The 24593-nt window shown below is 37.8% G+C and overlaps 4 protein-coding genes across 4 annotated transcripts; 3 read left to right on the top strand and 1 right to left on the bottom strand.

The window, feature by feature from the left end:
* Window positions 1-247: 247 nt before the first annotated feature.
* LOC113218427 (trypsin 5G1-like) lies at window positions 248-1788 on the top strand. Its single transcript, XM_026438785.2, has 5 exons — window positions 248-481; window positions 578-696; window positions 779-870; window positions 952-1201; window positions 1292-1788. The coding sequence occupies exons 1-5, from the start codon at window positions 427-429 to the stop codon at window positions 1601-1603; spliced, it is 828 nt and encodes a 275-aa protein (XP_026294570.2). The 5' UTR covers window positions 248-426; the 3' UTR covers window positions 1604-1788.
* Window positions 1789-1970: 182 nt separating this feature from the next.
* LOC113218428 (intraflagellar transport protein 20 homolog) lies at window positions 1971-3033 on the top strand. The gene is made up of 3 exons (XM_026438786.2): window positions 1971-2475; window positions 2562-2716; window positions 2792-3033. The coding sequence occupies exons 1-3, from the start codon at window positions 2352-2354 to the stop codon at window positions 2906-2908; spliced, it is 396 nt and encodes a 131-aa protein (XP_026294571.1). The 5' UTR covers window positions 1971-2351; the 3' UTR covers window positions 2909-3033.
* Window positions 2925-16163, bottom strand: LOC113218424 (serine-protein kinase ATM). The gene is made up of 39 exons (XM_052266813.1): window positions 15906-16163; window positions 15685-15779; window positions 15470-15598; window positions 12897-15383; window positions 12655-12802; window positions 12399-12541; window positions 12024-12314; window positions 11786-11945; window positions 11541-11665; window positions 11268-11426; window positions 10893-11186; window positions 10514-10815; window positions 10044-10419; window positions 9779-9919; window positions 9450-9696; window positions 9114-9367; window positions 8869-9025; window positions 8681-8768; window positions 8474-8590; window positions 8277-8370; window positions 8003-8171; window positions 7750-7907; window positions 7459-7638; window positions 7072-7329; window positions 6622-6808; window positions 6325-6539; window positions 6041-6246; window positions 5717-5952; window positions 5536-5636; window positions 5302-5446; window positions 5085-5198; window positions 4854-4960; window positions 4660-4776; window positions 4438-4575; window positions 4173-4318; window positions 3970-4076; window positions 3697-3811; window positions 3448-3614; window positions 2925-3354 (listed from the first exon to the last, which is right to left on the bottom strand). The coding sequence occupies exons 2-39, from the start codon at window positions 15745-15747 to the stop codon at window positions 3167-3169; spliced, it is 8829 nt and encodes a 2942-aa protein (XP_052122773.1). The 5' UTR covers window positions 15748-15779; window positions 15906-16163; the 3' UTR covers window positions 2925-3166.
* Window positions 16164-16225: 62 nt separating this feature from the next.
* On the top strand, window positions 16226-24458 carry LOC113218405 (uncharacterized). The gene is made up of 16 exons (XM_026438745.2): window positions 16226-16437; window positions 16775-16866; window positions 17132-17389; window positions 17473-17594; window positions 17705-17838; window positions 17919-18028; window positions 18124-18298; window positions 18411-18534; window positions 18609-18916; window positions 19006-19261; window positions 19345-19896; window positions 19992-20101; window positions 20185-20319; window positions 20409-20497; window positions 20619-20917; window positions 21014-24458. The coding sequence occupies exons 1-16, from the start codon at window positions 16312-16314 to the stop codon at window positions 21067-21069; spliced, it is 2946 nt and encodes a 981-aa protein (XP_026294530.1). The 5' UTR covers window positions 16226-16311; the 3' UTR covers window positions 21070-24458.
* The last annotated feature ends 135 nt before the right edge of the window (window positions 24459-24593 follow it).

Here is a 24593-nt window from a genome sequence, read left to right as displayed (position 1 = left end):
CGTGGGGAGCGGGGTTCGAGGGGAGGTAATGTGCACTTATTTTCGCGTCTATTCATTTTCATTCGTCGGTGCCGTCGATGGCCTCCTCAGGGACGACGACGCGTGCGTGTCGCGCACAGCAGCAATCACGCATCGCCTTGAACTCGAGTGGTAATCTGAAGAGCGGTGCAATCCGCCGGAGAAAGGGAGCAGGGCTGCGATAAGGTACGCGCTGCGCTCGCGCCGTGCTCCTGTTTATAAGGGCCGCGGCGGGCGGTGGGGAGCGTGTCCTCCTTGTCGCCAGCCGGGTCGGGCTGGACTGCAGCAAGTTTGCTCGCCTTGTCAGTGCCGACTCGTCTAGTCTGACCCTGGTGCGCTGGTGGCAGGAACGCCGCTCACACTTTGCAACATTGCTCTGCGTACCGGACCGCCTTCGCCGCCGCCACCATGTCCCCCCTGAGCCTGCTGTGCGTCCTGGCCACGCTGCTCGCCCTCGCCGCCGGTGAGGATCGCGCCGCGGCCGCCCGGTCCGGTGGTGCACGATGGAACCCACTGACCGCCTCTGACAGTAAAACCCTGCATCTTTGCCTCCCCACAGGTAGGGCCGCTCCCGGAGCCCTTGGCCGCGGAAACCTGAGGAGGCCGACCGGCAATAGGCTGTGGATCGGCCGCATCGTCGGCGGCGACACGGCGGACATCCACGACTACCCCTACCAGGTAGTTAATGGCGTGTGCTACCGCGAGCTACGGACACGGCGAGATTGACAGATTTAAACATTCCTTATTCCCCGGTCTCCAGCTGAGCTTTAGGAGCTACGGCAGCCACTTCTGCGGGGCCTCCATCATCAGCAAGGGGTTCGCACTCACCGCCGGACACTGTGCCGCTTCGGGGTGAGTTTGAGGCTTCCGTGGTTCCCTTCTACTATCCTACCCCAGCGATAGGCTGAGACAAACGTCCTTGTCTTCGCATAGAGTGAGCCCGGACACGAGCCGCTTGGTGGCCGGCTCCTCGACTCTGGACGACGGCCAGGAGTACGGCGTCGTCAGCATCAGGGCGCACCCGTACTACGACGCCATGACCATCGACTACGACGTGGGCGTCGTCGAGATCAAGGGCGCTTTCCAGCTCAGCGACACGCAGCGGATCGTGGCCCTCGCCGCCGCCGAGGATGCGGTCCCTGACGGCGGCGTCGTCACCGCGTCCGGCTGGGGAGTGTCCCAGGTAGGGTTCAGGGTTGTGCAACGGCAGGCGTCCACACCTTCCTTATGCGTTACTAATCCCAGAGTCTAACTCTCGCTGGTCCTTACGTAGGAGAACAACTGGGACCTGGAGCAGCAGCTGCTGGCCGTCAAGCTGCACGTGGTGAGCCAGGACGGGTGCGCCCGCGCCTACAAGGACTACGGGGGCGTGACGGCGCGCATGCTGTGCGCCACCGACCTGGGCAAGGACTCGTGCCAGGGCGACTCTGGCGGCCCGCTCGTCACCAGGGTGGGCGAGGAGGTGCGGCAGGTCGGCATCGTGTCCTGGGGACTAGGATGCGCGAGGAAGGGCTTCCCCGGCGTGTACACCCGTGTTGCGGACCCGAGCGTGCGCCAGTTCATCGCCACAGTCGCGGGAGTGTAGATCTTCGTTGGAATGCAAGTCGAGAGGGGGCGGATCACCAGTCAGTTAACCATTCACCTTCCAAACATTCCCATCGTCGTTCTTTTCTTACCATTTCAAATTCATACTTCATTTACCAAGTATTTTATTAAGTCCAATATTTGTATGTTGTTTTTTTTTACGATGAATAAATGTGAAGTTATAGACTTCTCGTTGATTGTTTTGTGACGTGTGGCATACATTCCCAGTGGGCCCCGAAAAGTCTTCCAGGTGGCTGACTCACGCCGCGCACTTTCGTATTTATACCGTACCGCATGCACGCGTGCGGGCGGGTCGCCTACTGTCACGGGCCCCCGCAGCCGTGCATGCAGTACAGTATATCTACGAAAGTGCGCGGCGTGGGTCTGCCACCGTACCGCGTGCGTGCGGGCTTCATTACCAGGGTAAAGAACTGCTACGCAGTGAATCTTCGTGAAACTCTAGACTTGTGCTCACCCACATCCGTGGAAAGAGAAGAAAGCACCTAGAACGACGTGGTAGTACGCACGGGCAATGTACCTGTGGTGCGCTCTAGCGTCCTAGCATGGAAACTAACCAATTGTAGTTCCAAACAGGCCACTAGATGGCGCGGAAACAAGTGACAAACGCCATCGTCTGCATTCCTAAGCTGACGCCGAGTTTAAATACATAACAAACAAACAATCCACTAGCACGGCACGGCGGTCTGAGACTCTGCACCAATCTAGTTAGCTTGAATACTTTCGCTGAAATGGCCGAAATATTTTCTAAAACAGGCTTGTATTTTGACGAGCTGAACAAAATATGTGTGCTTGAGCCAGATGTTTCCTCCCAAACTGAAGAACTTCTGACTGAATGCAAGGATTTTGTTGAAAGTATGTCTGCTAGAATATGTCTAATTTCAAACATTACATTTGAGAAAATATGCCAGAAGTACTAACTTAAAACATTCTTGTTGCAGAAATTTCTGATTTTCAGAAAACTGCCGATAACTTTCTGGTAATGGCCAATTCATTATCAGTAGAAGTAGAAGCTGCTAAACTTAAGGCAATTGGAACACGAAATTTGCTAAAAAGTATGGCCAAAAAGAGGGAGGCTCAGCAACAGCAATTGCAAGTAAGAAAGTCTGTAACAATGGGTTTGATGTTAAATTTAAAATACCATTTTAACTTAAACAATGACTGATTGCAGGCTTTAATTTTTGAGAAGTCAACAGAGCTAGAGAGGTTGCGAATACAACATCAATCATTAATTCGTACAGAGCAGGAGCAACAGGAATTTATCCAGCAACTTGTACTCAATCATTAACATGCAGAGACATAAATAAATACATAAATATTTTAATGACAAAAACCTTACGTTGACTAAGTGTAGAAAAAATTTCAGGGTACAGTCACGAAATTGCTCATAATAAAATAAAATTAGTGAACAGATTAAGTGTATTTCCTTAAATTACAAATATAGATTAATTGGTTTATCCAGGAAGAAATTATCATCTGTGAAAAAATTGTCATGGAATGCTAATACCATTATCAGTCTTAAATCCTTTGGCCAGAAGTTGACTGTCTAAAAATATGCTTGCCAGCCTCTAAACAATCTTGAAAGATTTCCTAGGTCTCTGGCTTGCTGTATGAGCCTGTTGACTTGACCCTCAATGCTCGAGACTGGACCTTCCTCAGTTCCTTGGAGTTTCTCTTTCAGACGACACAGCACCCTTACTGCCATTTTATTCTTTTGTGATGTATTTACTTTTTCTGATAAGAAGAGAACATAAGTAAAAGATAGAATAATGAAGGTTGAGGACTAATATAAAAAAAACACCTAAAACATTTTGAGTAGTTACAAACCATCCGAGTCAGAAGCAATAGAATCCTGACTGTTCTCTTTTTGGCATTTCGCAGCCATCTTTGGAGTTATTGTCCACTGATATAATGGATCATAAAGTAACACTTCAAGAATGGTTAAAATCTTTTCTTGGTTCTGTCTTAGCACTCCCATTGTCTTTTCACATGACCTAACGCAGAAAATGTATCACTCACACAGGATAATCATCTAACAATTTCAAAGAAAAAATGAATAGATTAAATAAAACTTGCCTCCTAAAAACACCTTCCACTCCTGAGATTCCCATACCATCCACAATATCTCTGGTCAAACGGAATGGAACTGTTTCTGGTGTTGGGAGCACCTTACCTTGTTCAAAAGCAATACCTGGAAAAGTATTCCTTTTATTACTCACAGTCATTTTATTTTAATAAGAAAATCCTTAGCATGTTGATGTTGAATGCAGCAAGTGTGACCCACACTGTGGATCCCAATAGCCCCTGCAGCACCTGACATGTTAAGTTACTGTCTAGTCAATTGCTTACCAAAGTCAATATGAACCAATTCACCAGTGCTTTTGTCAATAAGAATATTGTTAGGATGTCTATCGCCTAAGCCCAGGATATAGCCCACCATTGAATTTGTTGCGACACTGTAATATTAAAAAATTACAATAATAACAATAACTATTAAATGTTCAAATCACAAGCAGTACTTTTTCAAGAATTATTAATTAAAGCGTACATACCTGTGCACATAATTCATCCTGTGATCAAACCACTCAGCAGGTGTGGAGTAGTTTTCAATAAAAAAGAACCGAAAAGCAGGGTGGACATTCTTACAAATTTCTTTAAATACACTTAGTCTTTCCCCAGGTGATTTTAAACGGGCGTCCTGAAAAACAAAGGTTAAATGTAAGTGGCAGAAAAGATTTCTTCCTTTGTTTCTATACCATTACAAAATAGATGTTTTACCACAAAACAAAACTAACAAAAATTGTGAGAATCATTTACCTCTATTTTCTTCATGCAAAGCGCATTCTTATATGATGTGGGGCAATATCGTGAATGAACATCCATGAAAATTTCCATTGCCGGAGATGTGTTCTGACACCACTCCAGAACACCACACCTCTGAGATAATGGTACAATCTATTTTTTGTTCAAAAAATCAGAATTACTCAAAATTATAACCTGATGCAAATTTCAGTACATTTTAAAACAAGGATTTCTCACCTTATAGGTGCGTATCTTCAGTCTGCGACGCTTACTCTCTGAATGAGCCTGCAGTAGGGTGTTCACAATGTTGAAAACCTGCTGCATGACTGCATCTTGTCTTAAGTCATCTCTTCCCTGGTGTTGCACAAGTTTATTAACATACAATGAACAAAGTTTAAAATATTGTTAGTTACCTTTTAAAGACACAGTACCTTTACCAACAAAAGCCTCTTAACTCCATCAGATCCAATACATATAATTTTCTTTGGTCTATTGATACCTCCTGCTTTAAAGTACTTGCTATCAAAGCTTTGGATGCCTGAAAAGTATTAATAATGAAAATACTATATTAATTTAGATTCTATTCTTAAGTATAACACTATGTAGGTGGCCAATAGCCGTTCTATAACTTTCAGGATGTCTGAAGGACAACGGTATCATACTTATTATGTTGTTGTACTTTGCATCAGACTGTACAGGTAAATGGACAATAGGTAGCATTGCATACTGCAAATTTTGCATCTGCCGGATCTTTTCATTCTTAGGTACAATAAAACCTGTAGAATATATATTACGTTGATCAAAAATATGAAGCCATTCATTTTAACCATAGTTTTTTAACTCTAATTAATTTCAACCAATAACTTATTGTTTCTATACCTCTGGGGTTATCTTGGTCAGGCACTGGTACGTATGCCAAACTAACAAGTGCCTTAGATAGCTTGTCCATCTCAGCCACAAGTTTCCCAACTGATTTATCCCTCCTCAATTCCTCTATCATCCGTGTAGCAGAAACAACCCTTGGCTAAACAAGCCAGAAAGCATTGTTAAATTATAAAAAATGTTAGTTTCTCTGAAAAAGAAAAAAAAAAAAGATTTGGACAGAAAACGTACCTCTGGATCAGGTTTGACTTTTCCCTCAAAATCCTCATATGAATTAGCCAAGGCCAAAATAAGTGGAAGGGTATGATAAGGGTGCTCAATGCAGCATCGCACTATTAAGATAAAATAATAAAGTATCAAATATCAGACTTACAGAGGAACAGCGCAAAGAGAAAAATCTATGTGCACTTACTCAAGAGCTTGTATATAGCTTTTGAAAAGACTACTTCAGTAGTGTCCTGTGTTGAACCCAGGCGCGCAGCTATCTGAGGAAGAAGCTCAACAAATTTATATGTCTGAATGATATCTAGCTCTGATTTAACAAATTGGTTCACTTCAGTTTTGTTGGAATTTTCTAGCCACAGCGACACCATCCTGAATACAGGAATATTTGTTCCTTCTCCAAGTTTCATACTGCTGAGATAGTGTCTGTTGGCATACAACAAAACAAGTCTTCCTTAAGAAAGAATTAAATTAAGTATAAACATACATTATTTAGAAAAAATATATACTGCACCTCATGGCAAGTTGAAGGAACTGGTCTTGATCTTTATAAGTGTTCTTGATCTCACTTGCATCTAGTGCAGAATATTTACTATTAAAATTAACTGCACTTGATTGTTCTCTGTTACCCTTCTCAACCTTCAAGGAAGATTCATTTTGAAGTGCTTCCATACACTTCACTTTCTTTTGAAAGGTCTCGGATTTTATATAGGATGTTATCTGCATGTGAAACAAAATATTTTGTAGTAAGATTTAAAACAATTTGAACCAAGCTCATCACTTTCATAAAATGCTCACCCTTTGATACTCAAGGTCAGCAAAGTGTGCGAGACAGGTATGTGCTTCAAGTTGTTCCTGGACTGAACTATGCGCAGGCAAGACTTTCAGCAATTGCAGAGCTTCTTCTAAATAATCATCAATGATTTGCTGTGGATTCTCAGATCGAGTTTCAGCCATCCATTTCCCATACAAAATCAAAGCCTGAGGAAGCAACTTTGACCTACTCCTCGACTCTAGTGAAAAAAACAAAAAAACAACGGTAATTTTTTCCTGACAGTATTTGTTAGAGAAAAACTCAAAGACAAGGACGCTAACCTTTTTCAGCAACCTGTACATCCTTTATCAAAGATCGCAGTAGGTTACGAGCAACTAAGTTTGTTCCATCACGCAGGCCTTTTACAGAGCTCCAAGCTAACTGTGCTTCCTGAAGGCGTAATTTTCTAGTATCATCTTCAGAGATACCAGGGATAAGAGAAAGTGAGTGAAGCCATTGTTCTGCAATCTAAATATTTAAGGAAGGAATTCAATTAAAGTTTTCATGAGAAAAATAATTAATTTCTGGAGTGTGTGCGTGCATGCATATCATTAAATAGTCTGGCTAACAGAGTTGAAAAACGCAAAGCGCCCCAATGGTAACAGCTGGGAACAAACCTATGCGCACACACTGGCGTTCCAGATAGCATTCCAGATATAATGTAATGGTTGCTGATCAATTTTTAAAAAAACAAAAACTGCACTAGTCTGATTTGGTTTTTTTTCAATTACCTGAATCTGTCCATCTTTTCGAGCAAGTTCAGCAGTATCTAAATAGTAATCAGTCAAATATTGAAAAATACTGCTGGACATTTTGGGAACTCTGGTTTGATGGTTTTCTTGCTCTTTTAAAGCAATCTGTAAGAGTGTAGCTCTCTGAGCTCTTGTGATTTCCAACAGAAATATGTCGCTGTGTGGTAAGGTATCCTGATTTTTCCAGTTATTCCACAATCCAAGTAAATCATCAGAGTTTACAAAATCTTCAATTTCCTGAGATAACAAAGAAATTGGTTTGACTGAAAAAATTTAAAGGCACAGTACTCATTACTGTATTTCCATGATGTTATGTGATGAGGTGACCGTCAGCAAAAATTGCTTGAGGAACCATTGTACTGTTACCTTAAGCAATTGAAGTTGACTCATAGGTTTATAGATATTTTTGCAATTTTCTAAGCTGGAATGGGCCAGATTATCCAAGACACATAGCCTTCCTTCAGTTATACATTCGTGAACTCTTGATGAGTTTTTATCACTTACAGCTTGTAATGCAGAGTACTGACCCCATGCAAAGCCCTTAACCTGTTGAAGTGCATATTAAATTTCATATATATTCCAAATTTTTGAACGTTTTATCATTATTTTAATTTGTTAAGTGTTTGCTACACTTTAATTTAAACGCCATTTTTTTACTTTGGTATCTGAAGACAAGGGTGAGTTCCACTGCCCCAAACGCCACATACACTCAAATTGTGCAGAAAGAAACTCATCTTTCTGATCATGTGGCTGAGACTCAACAAAGACATTTAACATATGGTATAGCCGACTGCTATGAAGAGAATCAACAAGTCCTAAAAATAATGATATACATGTGCATAGTAAGTTCACTGGAAACGTCAAGAAAAACATTTTCTAGCAAGTTTTAAAATACCAAATCAATACTTACCCTTAACTCCATCCTTACCCTTGGAACATGACAACTTTACATCATAATTGAGAAGAACTTTGTCCCACATTCCAGTGAGTTTATACTCATTGACTTTTGCCATTGGATTCAAAAGTATAGAAGAACCGCAACCGTACATTGCATCATTATCACCGATCTGTTCATATGCCTAAAGATAAGAAAACATGGTTTTACAAATCGATAGGTAAATTCTTACAAATAAATCTAAAACTAGGAGGTAACAAGAAAAAGAATACAAGTAAGCAGGAGAAACCTTCAAGAGTAAATTCTGTAGAACTTTCCCATTACTTGGTTCACACTCAGAGATGAAATCAATGTACGGAATACCACTTCCATCGTATTCAAGCCTGCAAATAAATGAAAGGGGATAAAAATGTGCTGATGTGCATGTTAATTTTGCAGATAATTTCCTGATAACCCGGCAACTCCTCTAGATTTTGTATTAGGTACCTGTTTGCGTCATTGCACCACAATTCAAGAAACATAATGGATGAGAGGTAAGCAGAACAATATTGAGCTGCTGATGCTACATGCAAATAATTTAGTTTTAAGATCATATTTTTTTTCCTGGAAAGAATAAGTTCTTGATTTTATAGTCATATAGTTTAACAGTAGTTAGATCAGAAATGTTTGTTGATACTATGAGGGTATAATTACCTTTCTCCATCCTTCTTCAAACGCACAAAATTTACCACATTAAGCATGCATTGAACAGAAGGTTTGCTCAATAGAATATTTTTACTATCTAATGAGGGGCAGGGGAAAAAAAAGATGTATTTGATGAACATTCAGTACATGCAGTTCAATTAGGTAATTAATACTTTGAGGTAAAATAAATTACTAGCCTGCTTCTGTTATTATGGTATCATTGGCCAAAGAAACAGCATTGGAATGGTTCTCAAAAAATTGAGCCAGGCGAGCACATAGTTGATGTCCAATTTCCATGGAATGATTTAGTCCCAAATAAAACAAAACTGGGAGCATTTCTTCAGCAAAAGATGTCTAGATAGATAAAAGTGATATCAATAGAGGAGTTTTTAGAAATCCAATTAATGCTAAAAACAAAACACTTCAGCTTGTCACAAATTACCTTTACTTCACAGAGAGAAGCAAAATCATTGAAAACATCATCGTCTGACAAACTACAAAATAAAGAAGAGGCCAAACGTGAGATCCATCTTTCGTGTTGTATTCCACCACTTGGGAACCAAATCTCATCATCCTGTATGAAGCTGACTAGTTTGATGGTGTCTGACGAGAGTGATGGAGTAGGTTTTGTAGGTTGTATTGGTATAAATGGTGAGATTTTTTTAGAATCAATACACTTTGAGTTACTTTTAGTGCCTAAAAATACAAAGTTCAGAAAAAATTTATAAACAAAAGGTACATTGAAACCATTAGTAGAATTTTGGAACACCATACTCACTATGTAAGGCATTTGCTTTTTGGCATGACATTAAATTAAGGAGGGTTTGACTGGCAGCTTTTACAACATTGATATTATAATCAAGAAGGTAATCAGATAAAATCTGTCCAGCCAGAGCCATAACACACATCACTGGGTCAGAATATCCACTTAATAAATTTATACATCCTTCCACTGGCTTTAGGACTAATGTTGTGAGGTCTGTTGGTCCTAGTTCACCCAAACACCGTAATGCTTCCATTTGTACCTACAAAGAAGAAAATAAACTAATAATATAATTTGTAAAAAGAATCCTCTGTTCTTACAAAGTGAAAACGGGTAAGCCCAACTTTTTCGTTTGCTGATGATGTTATATGAATAAGTTTACAGATTAGCTGATGAAGAATGCTTTCTTTGCAGTCTTGTGAAAAGCCACGTCCTTGTTTTAGATCTTGATATAAAAGTAATAACTCATTCTTTTTTATGCATAGCTTCAAAAAAAATAGATAGATACAATTATTAGTAATTTACAATTACAGTTGCAGTAAATAGTGCTTTAATTACATATTCCTTTATTAAAAAGATCAGTGTGTACTTTTTTCTGTATTGCATTACCTCCTTCCTTAAGAAATGAAGGCCATCAAACATTGAGTTTTGATTGGCTAAGGTGTTTGTGGAACTAGAGGAGCTTAAGAAGTGTTCAATTTCTTCTTTGAGAGAGAACTTGTTTCCTTTATATTTCATTTCACCATGCACTTTCCTCATTTCAGCAAATTCCATGGATTCGGGGAAAGGAGGCAGGGAACCAATAGCATCTCCCAAGCAAGAACTATGGGTTATAACTAGTAGCTTCAAGAGTTTATGGCTCTTCTCTGCCAATGCTCCTGAGCCTACTGCTAGAGGAATCAAACTTCCAACAATAGTAGGAAGTAAATTAATAAAAACAGACGAGCAAGCAGGCAGTAGGTGATGATAGAGAATGTATAAAAAGCTGAAAATGTCAAGAAGCACAAATGTAAAATACCATCAATATGAAGTGTATAATGGTCCATCACGCACAACTCAAGTGGAAAACATCATCTTACCAACAAGAACCTATGCACACATCGACCATTACAGGATTTGATTTGTTCTCCTGGATTAAGTAGAGTAAAGTATGAGTAATGTCGCTGAGTAAAAATTCCTCTAGACTTGGAAAGTCACCTCTTCCCAAACAGAGTGCAATGGCATGAACAAAAGCACTATAGTTGTGGAGACCCTTCACTTTTTGGTTTACAGTAATTGAAGTACTGATATCTTCACGTAGTTGCAATAGAACCTTTTGAAGTATGTCGGGTTGCTGATTGACAAAATAGATAAGCAACTCCTGCTCTGTCATAATAGTTCTCTAGAAACAGAAAAGACGTAAGTTAGGATGTAATTGAAATTCAGTTATTCACAAGATGAAAGTTGGTGTATTTCAACCTGCAAGTGTTTGAAAGCAGCTGAATATTCTTCACTAGAAATAAAAGGAATCATTGGCTCCATTGTACTGTGGTCAAGCCCAAGCAAGTCTTCATGGTGAGAAGAATCCCACACTAGTCTAGTAATTTCAAACAAAACTTCATCAATGCGGGTTGACAACAAATTTCTAATCTTCTCAGCATTAAGTTGAGAGAAAATTGATTCATATTGCTTGCAGGCGCTTTTGGTATCTGAAGTAGATGTTTTCTTCACTAAGAATGCCAAGTACTGAGCATAAACTGAAGGAAATGATTCCTGCAGGGGCAAAATTATTTGAGATACCTATTGGATTCACTGTTCATGGATGTACAAAAAATTTCAAATATCAAACATTACCTCAAGCAGGTGAGTGGAAGGGCAACCAATTTCTTGACAAATAAATTGGAAAAAAGGTAAATAGGTTTTACTTTTCAAAACTATAGGTAAAATGCTTCCTTTGTATTTGTTGAAGAAATCAGGAAATGAAGTCAAATTAAAAAGGATGAAGGGAAAATCCTGCACAAAAATTAAGCATTTCAAAACGTAATAATATATATATTTCACCTCTTATTTCTGATAATCATTGAAAGATCTATGATCAGATGAAAGGATTACTTGGATTCAACACACCTGAAGTTGATAGTCCCACTGCAACCACTCATTCAAAATGAAAGGGAGTGATTTCTCCAAAAATCCTTGAATACTAGGAAGTTTCATTGTTGTTGCAAGTAATTTGAAAACCTTTTTAATTAGATCTAAAACCATAAAGGCCAGAAAAAATGGATGAGGTTTGTTAAATACACACTCTTTTACTAACTAATAGATCTCTTCAGGTTGAATAGATCATTGAATATAATGTTATTTGTTAACCTTACTTTGATCTAAGTTTTTTCTTTTCATTATACAATATATAAGACGAAGAGCCCATAGTTGACACTTTGAGCTGTAGGCTACAATTGAGGCTAAAACATGCAGCACTGTGGAGGTGCGATTGGCTCCCTCATCTATCGCTTCTTCAGGAGTCATATCATCTGCCTATAAAAGATACATTTTTTTAAAAAAATGGTTCAAATAAAAACAGAATTTTCTTCATCTACAAATACATGAACCTACCTTGACAATAAACAATTCAAACAGAACAAGGGTTAATCTTTCAAACATGGTTTCTATCCAAAGTGAGTTATGATGGTGACCACAGAAGAAACTTGAAACAATTGACACTGCCACTAAACGGACTTCATGAAACGGGCTAAGCAGATGAAACACAATCTCTTCAATAACTGCAGTCTTCTCCTTCTCATCTTCAAATTTACGAGAGGCTTTTGAGGAAATAGTATCAGACTCAAGTACATCACTCAAGTTTAATGATGTGTTCCATCTGGCCCAATTTGAATCCTTGTCAATCTAGGAAAAAAAAGAAACACAAAAAAACAACAGAGTATATAAAGCTCTGAGAGTAATTCCAGAAAAACAAATATTATATTTTACCTTCAGTAACTCATAAAAGCAAGAAATATACTCAATGGTAAACTTGGGTCCATATTTCATATTTCTGAAAGGGGTTAGCAATATTATGGAAGCTTGTCTTTCCCACTTTCTGTCATCATCAATAGCAGCATGTTTAAACACTCCTGTAACAATTTGATCAGTCAATTAAAAAACATCTTTCAGAGTTATCAGTTAGATAGGTGGACAAAGACATGATATCACGTAGTATGTTGTTGACAGATGAAATTTAAATCACCTCTGAGGAGACACAAATTATAAGATGAGGCTACAGCATCTTGTTTCCACTTGCTACAGACATATTTCAATAGATGTATGATAGGTCGTAAGTGACTTTCTGGCTCTAAATAAGCACAACTTAACACAGAAGACAAACAGTGATGAACCTAAACATTGTAAAAGGGCAGAAGAATTTAAGATAAGAATAAGACATAAAAAAAATTGCAAAATTGGGTCAGAAAAGAAGAAAAGACTACTTACCAGAATGAACGTTGATTCCCTTGACAAATCATAAGTATTATTGTCTGACAAAACTTGAATTAATCTATGTATCAATTTACTTTGCTTGACATGTAACTTTTCTTCAAGTTTGAGGCAGAAAAATGAGGTGAGTACCTCAGCACAAAGGAATTGCAGATTATCTCCGTTTGTGAAGTTGTAGCCAATAAAAAGGTTCTCAGGAAATAACTTTTCAACCTCATTTTTCAGCAGATCTAAATTTTGGTGCTCATCTTCTGACAATGCAGTGAAAAATGTCAGTAAGGTCAATAAGATTGATTTGTTGGTTAGATGACATAGATGGTAATTTAGACAGGGCATCAAGTCACTTCCGTAAAGTGTCTTGAGGCATTGCAGTACTTTTATGCAATTATTCAACTGTTTTTCAGATCCAACACAAGAGGCATCCACTTTCAAAACATCAGGAAGTAATATTGAGAGGTGTTTCATTGATTTGGTAAGCAACTCATAAATTGATGTATCTTTGAGAGTTTCATTTGTCACCGCAGAAAATACTAATAGGTTGGACAACACATTTACAACAAGAGTGGAGTAGCTAATAGTTTCCAGAACCAATACTACTTTTTGTTCTCTTAATTTCACAACAGCCATTGCAGTAGTCAGAGGAGGCTCCCCTTGAAGTTCTGACATTTTTCTTTCAATTTCCAAATATTTCTTCTGCATCAAATTTTCCAGTTTGTTTTTGGAAAATAAATCTACCACACAAGGAGATATTCTGTTTGAGTTTCCATGATTTTGGCAGGAGTTTTCAGGATTTAAAAATAGGAGTCTATCTTCAAATGCACTGACACAATGATTTTCCTCAAATGACATATCTTTTGGTGTGCTATCACTTGAGGATGCTGAAATTGTGTCAGGGCATGCAGGCTCACTTCTTGCTCTTAGGATAAGTTTGACAAGAACCCTTGCAACTAGCTTTGGATCAAGAACGATATCAGTGCCATATGAAAATAGCCAATCCAACAAAACTACACGAGCTGAACTGATTGGCATGTCCCAAGGATCGCATGAAAATTCATCAGAGCCTGGACTCTCCGGAATGTGATGATGAGACAATAGTACGGACAAAGTTTTTAGGCTTGCATCAGATAATTGAACAATATGGCGCTGGAACATTCGTACTAGGGCCTGAAGTCCAGATGTTGGTGCACACCTCTCTGAAATAAGGGTTTGTAGAAGGGGATGAATTTCACTCTGTGTTGAACTTATAGCTCTTAAACTGGTATCCCACACTTTCAGCAGAACATCAGAACCAAGTCCTCTCTGATTAAGAACCTTTACTAGTTGCTCACAACACATATTAACATGTTTCAATGACTCTTGATTCTGCCAATTTGATTGGATTTCACTCATAATTTGAAGCAACTGCAACAGCTCAATACTTTGAAACATATTGGGATACTTTTTTAAAATTGCCAGCACAAGAACTGGCCATCCAGAAGAATCTCTCTTGCAAGATTGAAGCTCTTCAAATAATTCTTCAGTACTCGTCATCCACTTCCGGCGTTTGGCTGCAGGACCCCCATCTGTATCTTCTGTTTCATTCATGGTTATGGACATGTCATATGCCGGCTTAGTTTTATCAAGTAGCTGGTAGAATAGTTCAACTGAGAGATCTAGGAAATTTTTGGCAAAAGGATCATGACGGTTTCTCTCACTCTTTGAAATGGTGTCGATGACAGTGCGATACATGACGTGCATGTAGCGGGTCCATTTATTCCAATCACAGGCATAAGCAGCTCCACTGTCTTGTTTTGCTCCATTTGGATGATGGCATTGAACTTGAATAAGCAAGAAGTCTACAACCAATCTTCTAGATAAAGTTTTATCATCACCTTTAGGTTTGAACATTTTCAAGACAACAGGTAAGATTAGCTCTCCAAAATGGCAAACTCCAGTCCGACTTTCTTTGGCAACAAAATTACAAGTGTTGACTGCCAATTTCAGCACTACTTCTTGGAGGGAGACGTTTTCATAAAAACTGATGAATTTCCTCTCTAATAGAGGCAACAACTTGCCCTTCACATGTAGACACAAGTGACTCTGGTGCCAGGAATAAGTAACCACACTGTCCATAAGTTCAATGGCCTGGTAGAAGAATCTACCTCTCAACTCACTCTCAGATTCCATAAATTTGAGAACACAATGGAACAGCTTATCCCAATCACTAGATGTTAAACTATTTCTGTATTTCCTGACGGGGAGTACATTTGCTTGCATAATACCCAGATATACTTCACCACATGTTTTCAATAGATATATATCTGTGAATACTCGGAAGCAGGCTTCAAGAATTTCAGAGAAATCAACATTTGGTCTTGAAGCATTTGCTTTTTGTAGGACAACATCAGCAAGTGAAGAGAATAGTCTTTTCGCATTCTCTCTATTTGAAATAACAGTAGAGGAGACAGATTTATTTTGGTCTTCAGCTTTCCAACATTCAGATTCCTAAAAATGAAAAATCCAAGTACATTAATGAATGGCTTGCAGTGGAGAGTGGAGAAAGTTCGAACACAGTAAAAAGGAAGACTTACCAGGAGGAGGGCTCGATGGGCACATTTGAAAAGCTCTGTCCAATTAACTTGGTCTATAGGCTGATTCCTGTTGAGTACCTGAAGAGCACTGTTTTCTGAGAGTAAATCCTTCAGACCTACCACACCTCTCTATTCAGGTCGCATGGAAAAGAAAATGTTAACATTGAATATGGCTTAAAATGAATTATTGATAAAACAGCTACTGAAGAACATACTTTTCTTTCAGTCTTTTTTTGGGATGTACTCAGTTGACAGTGCTCGAGAAGTTTAAATTCCATGTTTAAAACAGCAAATGCAGCGGCTCGAGCAACTTAAACAAAAATTATTAGTTAATAGAAGCAACAAAAAAGGCGGATTACGAGATAGGAAGAGGTGTTAGAATTAAACGAAAATGCAATCAACTGATAATATCTCTATAACATACAAAAGGCTGTACCTGGGACCGAAGAGAAATAACTAGCATAGGCACGGGCAGGTTAGTCGTCCACGCAAGGTATCTAACTAAACAAAGACAAGACTTCAAAGCAAGATTAATTTTCCAAGAAAAATATCATTCTTGATTCTCTATCTAGACTGGTTATGTTTGATAGAGTCGAAACAGTATGTCTACAACCACATACATCTAAAATACTACATATCGACACAAAACAACAAGAATGCAGGCCGACTGTGTGTTTGACATCTCGCGCCTCGCGCCGCCACAGTGTTAGTTAACTTCCTCACCACACGAACCATGTGGCGCTAGCGTCGCTAGCCCCCAGACCCCAAATGAAAACAACAGCAAGCAAGCAAGCAACCCTTCTCTATGATCTCACAAATCTTGCGAATGAGCATCAATAAGAATGTCTGATACAAGTTCGGTTATCAGTTGTGGCTCCTGTGATTCTGATTTTAATGACGATGAAAAAACTCGACGCTCTAGACCAAAGAAAGCAGACCATTTCCTGAAGAGGCTGTATAGTCGTGAGGTGCGATACAGTCCTCATTTGTGACAGAAGTTTTCTTTACTTTTTGCGAATGTTGAAATTTCTTTGATGTTAAAGAAGAATAAAAAGCATGTGGTCAACTATTCTTTCATTTAGAATTGTTTCTCAAAATCATGATAATTTTGAATCATGTCGCTGAAGTGATGTGTCAATCTAAGTGATTAGGCCAATTGTCATCCATTTCATACTCATTTATAATTTTAAACAATAATCTAAACCTGACACAGTTTTGTAATAATCTGTCTAATTTTCTGTTGATATCTGACTTGATCTTCTTTTTGTTTCTATATTATTAAATTGCTAATGCATTTTATTTCAGGTTGGTTTTTCTGAACTGAGACCAACATTTCCTACTCCACCTGCTCGATTGAAGTTTCCCTTAAAGAAGACTCTTCCAACAGCAATTCATAGGTCTGTTAATTGAATGTGGATCTAAGACCATATTTTAAAGTAGGTGTGATGTATCACATCATTATTGTTCAGAACATAACCCGTGATTAAGAACATCACCTTTCTGTTGGAAATGTATTGTTTTTCTCTGAAAAAATCAAAATATCTCTACTTTATATATATTTGGTGTATTGGCCTGTATCAAAGTATACATTAATAATCATGGACCCCTAATTCTTATATGTTTTTCCAAATTCTCTGATCTATTATTACTTGTCTTTTACAGCCATATATTTCTTGGTATATCATCATGTGGTCAGTTACTCATAACATACACATACACGACAGATTTTGATGATCGACCAATTTCTTTCAATACAATTTTTAAGTACCGATTGCACTGGTGGGCATTTGTTCCTTATGCTGAAGCTCGAAAGGTTGCTGAAGTGACACTGTTTGGAAATTATAACGTGTATACACCTCTTTATCTGGCTTACTGTCAGTGGCCCAAAGATTCTAGTAAAATTGTTGTCTTTGGACGAAGGTTAGTAATATTATAGGGATGAGACTATGAATTTAATGATTTTGCTTGTTACAATCATAATCCATTTCTTGTTTATCTTTCAGTAATGAGTCTAATAATGGCCTCGTCACTCAAAATATTAGGTCTTATGTCACAGTTACTGCAGTTCCATCTTTGCAGAACTGTCAAGAGTGTCAAAAAGTAGCAGCTTCATTTGAGGAAGAAGGTCAGTCTTCTTTTTTTTTTTTTTTTTACATTTATGTAAACATAACATGCTGAAAAATGTATTTAAATGTAATGTCATGCATTTCACTATGTTTTTTTCATTCCTTTAAGATATTGCTGCAAGTTGGGATAGTTGTGCTAGATTGAACTGTTTAGTTCATGGTTTAACAGTTCATACCTCATTTGACATGGCTCCACCGTACCCAAAGTTTGTAGCTACCACAAGTATGAAGAGCACAGGGCGGGTAAGTATTGCCTCTCATATTTTTGGAGTTACATATAAATTTTATTCTGATGCTACTATTGTACCATGAATTCCTTTTAGGTGGTGCTAAATTCTGGCAATTTTCTGCATGTCATTAGGGTAGGATTAGAAAATGTTTTTGATGCAAAATCTTCTCGGAAACAATCAACTGATACTTGTCATTTGCAATCGTAAGTGAAATTTCCTTTTTTCTCTCCTATTTTTGATCAGTTTTTCTTTGGTTATCTCATGAGCCCTTATTGTGACTCCTGTCGTAACTCCACAGGGAACAGTTCATTTTCCGCTCCCGATCACTTACATCATCAAATTTGAATGTTCGTTTAAGTGAATATCAAAACCATGCACTTATTGGACTGGACCCTTCTTCACCTGTAGCTGCATCTCCTGATCATGTTGGTGACAACCCTAGTATAGTGGAAGAGCTCAGCATTATTTCGCAGGTATTATCTTTTTCCATTCCGCTTAAACTGTTCTGTTTTACTTGTGGCAAGCAATTTAACGTATCTTACTGCTGATGAGGTCTTTCAGACAAGATGTACTATTCTGTTACAGGGCTATGTTGGAGTCTCCACCACCCAGAATTTATGCTGTAGAACTGATTCATTAACATTAGAAACAGACAGTGATGCGAGCAGTCAGCGCTCAGCCATTATGAGTCCACCACTTCGACGTAGGGGTATGTAATGTCCTGAACACACCTGTCTTTCATTTAGTTTAGTGCATTACGAACTTAATTTTTGTGTTGTTCAGCCCATTCTATTTTACCAGCAAGAAGTCAACAAGGACGATTGAGCAGCAAAGCTGAAAAAGCCTATGATTTCAATGAACAAAAGGATGAAAGAATCTATGAAAGCTTAAGCTCCTTTAGAAAAAGGCGTCTAGCAGATAAGAAGTATGAGTTCAGTGAAGAGGATACAGAAGACTCGGAGAATATTGTGCCATTTCGCCTTAGTAGACATTCAGAGGTGTCAATTATGCCCTCTCCAACTTACCCTCTACCCCCCTCTCCATTAGCATTTTCCAATAAGGATCGCAATGCTAATCGAAGCACTTCTTCGGTGAGTTGTATCCTTCAATTCTTTTCCTTAAGTCATATTTTCTCTTACAGTACTAGGAATTTGATTTTAAATCACCACTATTCTTCCAGATTGGTGACCCTCCTGATGGACCTTGTAATCTTCGTTGGAAAAGCTTCGCAAAGACTGGAAGTGGTCCACTTAATGGTGAAACATCTGGGACTTACTCTCCTGGATCGATATTCATCGACCTTAATATTGAACCTGACAAAGTTGTTCTTCGACCTCATAATCGCAATAATTCTTTGCTCTCACCCAGAGAGCAGGATCTTCAACGTGATGTTAATAAGAAGTCTATTGCCCCTCATGCCGATAATTCATCATTGAGTGAGTTCATTATTTCCACAGCTTTGTAGTCTAAATGTTTACGTTAAAATGCCTTTTCTCATAAGTAATGTTTGTTGTATTAGGTTTGCCTCAATCACTCTTGTCCCCACCACCACCACCGTCACCACTTATGAGATTAGGTCCTGAAAAGAGTGATAGTATTGGCTTTGAGAGTATACTCAACATTCCAACCGCAGTTGCTCTTCATGCTTCAGATATCTCTAAAACTTCAATGTCAGCCAAAATTAGTGATAGCACTAAAAATGCACTGTCTTCAAAGTGTATTGATAACTCTAAGAGTTCAGATTCCAAAAAAATGGTTGACCTTTCTGTAAGCACAGATTTTTCAAAGAATGCTGGGTCCTCTAAATTGAATTCTCTTGCATCAAAAGCTCTAGATTCATCTAAAAGCCAAGATGTAAACAAAACCATGGATCTCTCCAAGACCTTAAATATTGCAAAATTTTGCGATAATCCTAAGCATAAAGATTCAACAAAACGATCACTGAGTGATTCTGAGAAAGAGAAATTAGATAGTAAAATATTCTGGTCCAAAGCAGGATGTACTGTACAGTTTGAACGTCGTTTTATTGAAGTTGATGATGAACTTGTTTCTGTTATAACTGATATTGAGGGTGAGTAAAATTTGTTACACATAATTTTGGTATTACTAACAACATTTTTTAATCTGTTTTTGATGAAACAATATTCTTTTATTCCATCAATGTAGATGACGATGAGAGTGGATCAACGGGCTTCCACAGTGCCCTTCCTTTAGAAGTTCATGGCACAGGTTATGTCCAAATGCAAATGATTTCAAATGCGAAGGCTGAAAAACTTGTAAGTAATGTCCAACTATTCAGTTCTGCTCTAATCCTTAGAGAGGATTTTAAATCTACTGTATATGTTTTTCAATTTTTTAGATGGCACCTTGTGCTTTGGTTCATCAGATGAGTTTTGACATTGAGCAATTTTGTCATGAAGTTGCGGAAGTGTTATGTGAGAGAGCTGGAATGAAATTTTGGTATTGTAACAACTATGATGTTGAAATTGTGGATGTAAGTTTACTTCCTTTTCATCCACTTCTGCACTGTAATTTGTGTTCCAAGTATGATTCATAAGTGGGATTTTCTATTGTTTGATCTAGGTATGTCCACAATCAGCTGATGTCATATGCCTGGCTTACATGAAAATCAAAGCCACTCTAAAATCTAAAGGTGTTCCAAAAAATAAACGGCAAGTTCCAGCACATTTTTAATTTTAAAAGACTCTTTGATTTTTCTTTTGTACGTTTTGTACCACAGGGACATTTGTCAGGATAAATTAAATTCTAATTCTCAGAACCTATTTTCTGTAGGCTTACAAATGATCGGCAACAGTATCAAACAAGCTGCTTGTTTGTTTGGAATATGAGCACTAGTATGTGTCGAGTGGAGAGAGCTGGACATCTTGAGAGGCTTGAAACACCTCAGGATGAAGCAGAACTGCCTGATTACCGAGATATTCAGTTTGCCCCAAGTAGCCCAGAGCAAGCTGGTGATGATTGGAATCCAGCTAGAAAAGAAGCTCAGGAATTACGTAATGAGGGTGTTTGGAATTGTTGGGGTGCAAATCAACCACCTGTTACAGTGATGTCTAATGATTCCTTTCTCAAAGGTTAGTGATTAACAGATTTAGGAAGATCAAATTTTCTTTCATATCCATATTGACCTATGAAAAGTAACATTATTCATCTTTCTCCTTCCTATCCAGGAAAATCATTAGAAGAAATAAAGCATGATGAAAGCGGCATTTCTTTTGTGCTGTAATTCAACTTTATGCTCAGCAGTCTTTTATTTCCTGTGACTAAGGCTTTAGTTTCTTTAGGTGTATGTATATATATATTATATGTACAATTGTATTTTAATATGAAGACTCAGGCTGCGCCAATCCGTGATATTAAGTTTAGAAATTTGTCCCTTCAAGCACTGAAAATCTTCCATGTTTAATAGTAAGACTCTCCGGCTGGAGACCTGCAGGTTTTATGTTTGTTCTTTATTTTAAGTTTTATGGTCTTTTGAGAGTCTTGTCTGTAACCTGTAGCTTATTACAAACATGTTGTCTGATGAAGAAAAATAATGAATGCAGTATCTAACTTTCCTCTTCAAGTAGGATTTTCTAAATATTTTCTTTTTGTGGTATTAAGTTTATGTCATGAACATGTACTGATGAATGTTTTTGCTAGTTTTTGTTGCTTGTAGATGTGCTTTAGTGCGCACAGTTTTTCATTTGACTGTTTTTTGTGTCACATGTATATATGTATTTATTGAGACCCCCTTAATTAACCAATATATTTGGTTCTCCCCCCCCCCCCATCCCTCTTTCCCCAAATCAATTTTAAGATTCATGAACTGCTCTTGACTGGTCAACCAGTCGGTCCTATTAATTTGAAAGCCAATTCCGTATATTTTAGTCCTTACCTTCTAAGTAAAGCCTATTAAAACCAAATATGTACTGTATGTCAAATATCTTTTTCCATGAAAATACGTCAAATATTTAACAAGAATTTCTTTCCATGAAAGCACTCTAACAAAAAACAAAAAAATGAATTTTCAGGCTAGGAACACAGTTTTCTTTCTATTTGCATACTGTAATTATTGTGTTTTATCATTACTGAAGGACTTTGTCATGAGTTGTGGTTCTAGTGCTAAAAATCATGCTATAAATGTTGCGGGATATTTTTTACATTGCGGATACAACATGAATCTCTCATGTTTTCTGTGATATTAACTTCAATGTTGAGTAGAGGTGCTACTCAAGACCAGTGGCTCTGGCTTAGCTATTTCTGAATTCTAAACCAGGTGTTCATGAATGCAGATTACATGGTAAGCAGGGTTGGTTACCATGAGCACCATTTAAAAAAGGTATCTGTGTGTCTAAGACCCTGTAAAACAATTAGTGGGTAAAAACTGGCTCAAGCTGCTCTTTATTTTTATATGGAGTCATTGGAAGTGGAACAATATTGACATGAATGCTTTGGTTTGTGATTACGCTTTTGAATTCTAAGATAATATTTTTTAAAACAAAATCATTATGTTACCAGTATATACAAAAGTCATCTTTTGTGTTGAAAATGTTGAAAAATAGTTCAGGTCTTGTAGTAGTTAGTATGCTGCAATATTCAGTAATAATTTTTGTGTGGCTACTTGTAAGAACGTCAAAATGAGTAAGTATGTTTGTTTTTATTAATGTGCAAGCTTCACTGTTTTAAATTCCATTAACCAAGAGATCTTTAAGAACCATTTGAAAACCATATGAAAATTGCCCAAGTATATTAGCACAGTGCTTTAACTTTTGAGATTTGTGCTCTTTTCCACCTTGTAAATACTGTGTCTACATGAATATGAAACACAGTGTTGCTTTGTAAATTTTTCCCTCAGTTTTTGCTGTGGCAATTTTCTTCTGTTAGCCTCATAGTGGACTGTGCTTCCATGCATATCCGGGCTTTCCACTTTGCATTTTGCCTCAACAAAATCAGAAGGCTTCAAGAGCTGAAAAGGGACTGTGATATGGGCGTCTTGTATTCATATAAATACGGTAGGTGCCCCTTATTTTGGCAGTCGTTACACTCAATGTATTATTGAGTCTTACACAGACATTTTATTTCATTTTACCCACAAATATTTGCAATAATTTTTTTCTTTGTTTTATATTGGCACTGCTTTGTTAATTACTTGTTCAAATTGCAGTTTGTAAACTATGGTTCCCTAGCACCCATAAAATTTAAACTCAACCGACTACTCCCTTAATTTTACCAACATTTATTCAAATATGTAGTCTTGTAATTAAATGAAAACAGTATAACATGCAGAGAAAAATTGTCAGTTACCAAGATTTGCTCTCTGGAAGTTTCTATTTACCTATTACCAATTAACTGATGAACTATTCAAGATGCTGATTGTTTAATTATATGAAGTAAAGACAGTTTTATTACCATGTAATCTTACTTCTTTTGAAGTAATGGAAAATTTCAGTCTTTGTACAGATAGATCTTTCTATTCGTGTGAAAGCAATGTAGCTGGAGCTTGCTCAAAGGGTATGCTAATAGATGTATATTTTTCCTGTGTGTATGGTATTTATTTTCACTTGCTAGTGAAATGTACTGACGGATTCAGTGATATTGTTCGTATAAGGTCATGATCTGTGAAGTTACTCCTTGCTGAACTCAACGCAGTAAGGAGATTTGAGTGATTTGCAATACAAAATAATGAATGAAGTCATTCATTATCAAACTGATCTTCTAGTAAGTTATTTAGGTTAATGTTGTGTGATTTGTAACTTTAACAGGTGAATTTGTTCTTACCACCATATTTTTCTCTTGTAAGGCACACCCTTAGTCATTATGACTTCTTATCAGACTGGAAGCTCCTAGCTTTCTTTCAATTTTTGTTTTTGAATTTTACTCAATTGATAATGAGGAAGGCTGTTTCTTTCTCTAAGAAATTTTGATCAAAAATAATGTTTTACATTAATCCATTCTCTAAAAAGTTATATTTTGGATTACATGCTCATTACTGGTTTGGGTGTTTCTTTCAAATTGAAAATTGTGGTGTGTTAAGAGTGTGATTTATTTCTTTTACACAGTATGAATTGAGACTGTAAGGAAAATATTTACTGCTTTTTGTCCGGGCCACTCACATGATGGCATAACAATTGATGCTGGACACAGTTATCTGTGATTTCAGGTGCAGACCACAACATAATTTCTGTTGTGACCTATACCTGAGACTGCATAATTCAGACTGAGGTAGTATATTCTCACAGGCTTTTTTCATACTGTCATATGAATGTCATTTATTGCTGTTAGTCAGTTAAAGTTTAAGTAAGAAGTAACTACATACATACATACATCGTTCCAACTATGACAAGCATCAAGTGTAGAAAAAAGAATAAAATCATTTGACTGCTAATGTTTGCTTTAGTTTGTGTTGGAATGATATCTTCCTGTTTATCAAAGAGCCGAATGGGAAAACCTCAAAGGATGAAGATGCCTGGAACTCCGGTACAAACTTGTTTACACAAAATTGTATTTACCACCAAGCTTCTAACTTTATGTAAAAAGTGAATTTCTTGATCTATCCACAATACCTATGAATGTGAATGCAACCACTTGAAATTCAAGACTTAATTAATTTGAATAAAGTTAACAGCAGGATTATCTACATAAACTCTCCCCACTCATTAGTTCAATATTTTGCACTATCCACTACTTACAAATCCATTTGAAGCAGCTACTCTTTCTCATGTATCAATGGTGAAAAACCACATGTGTAATGGTGAGAACAGGTGATTA

The sequence above is a fragment of the Frankliniella occidentalis genome, unplaced genomic scaffold (genome assembly GCF_000697945.3).
Source record: "Frankliniella occidentalis isolate FOCC.00 unplaced genomic scaffold, Focc_3.1 Scaffold43, whole genome shotgun sequence".
Classification (NCBI taxonomy): Eukaryota; Metazoa; Arthropoda; class Insecta; order Thysanoptera; family Thripidae; genus Frankliniella; species Frankliniella occidentalis.
The sequence above is the reverse complement of the archived record's forward strand: the minus strand, read 5'-3'. Positions and strand labels throughout refer to the sequence as shown.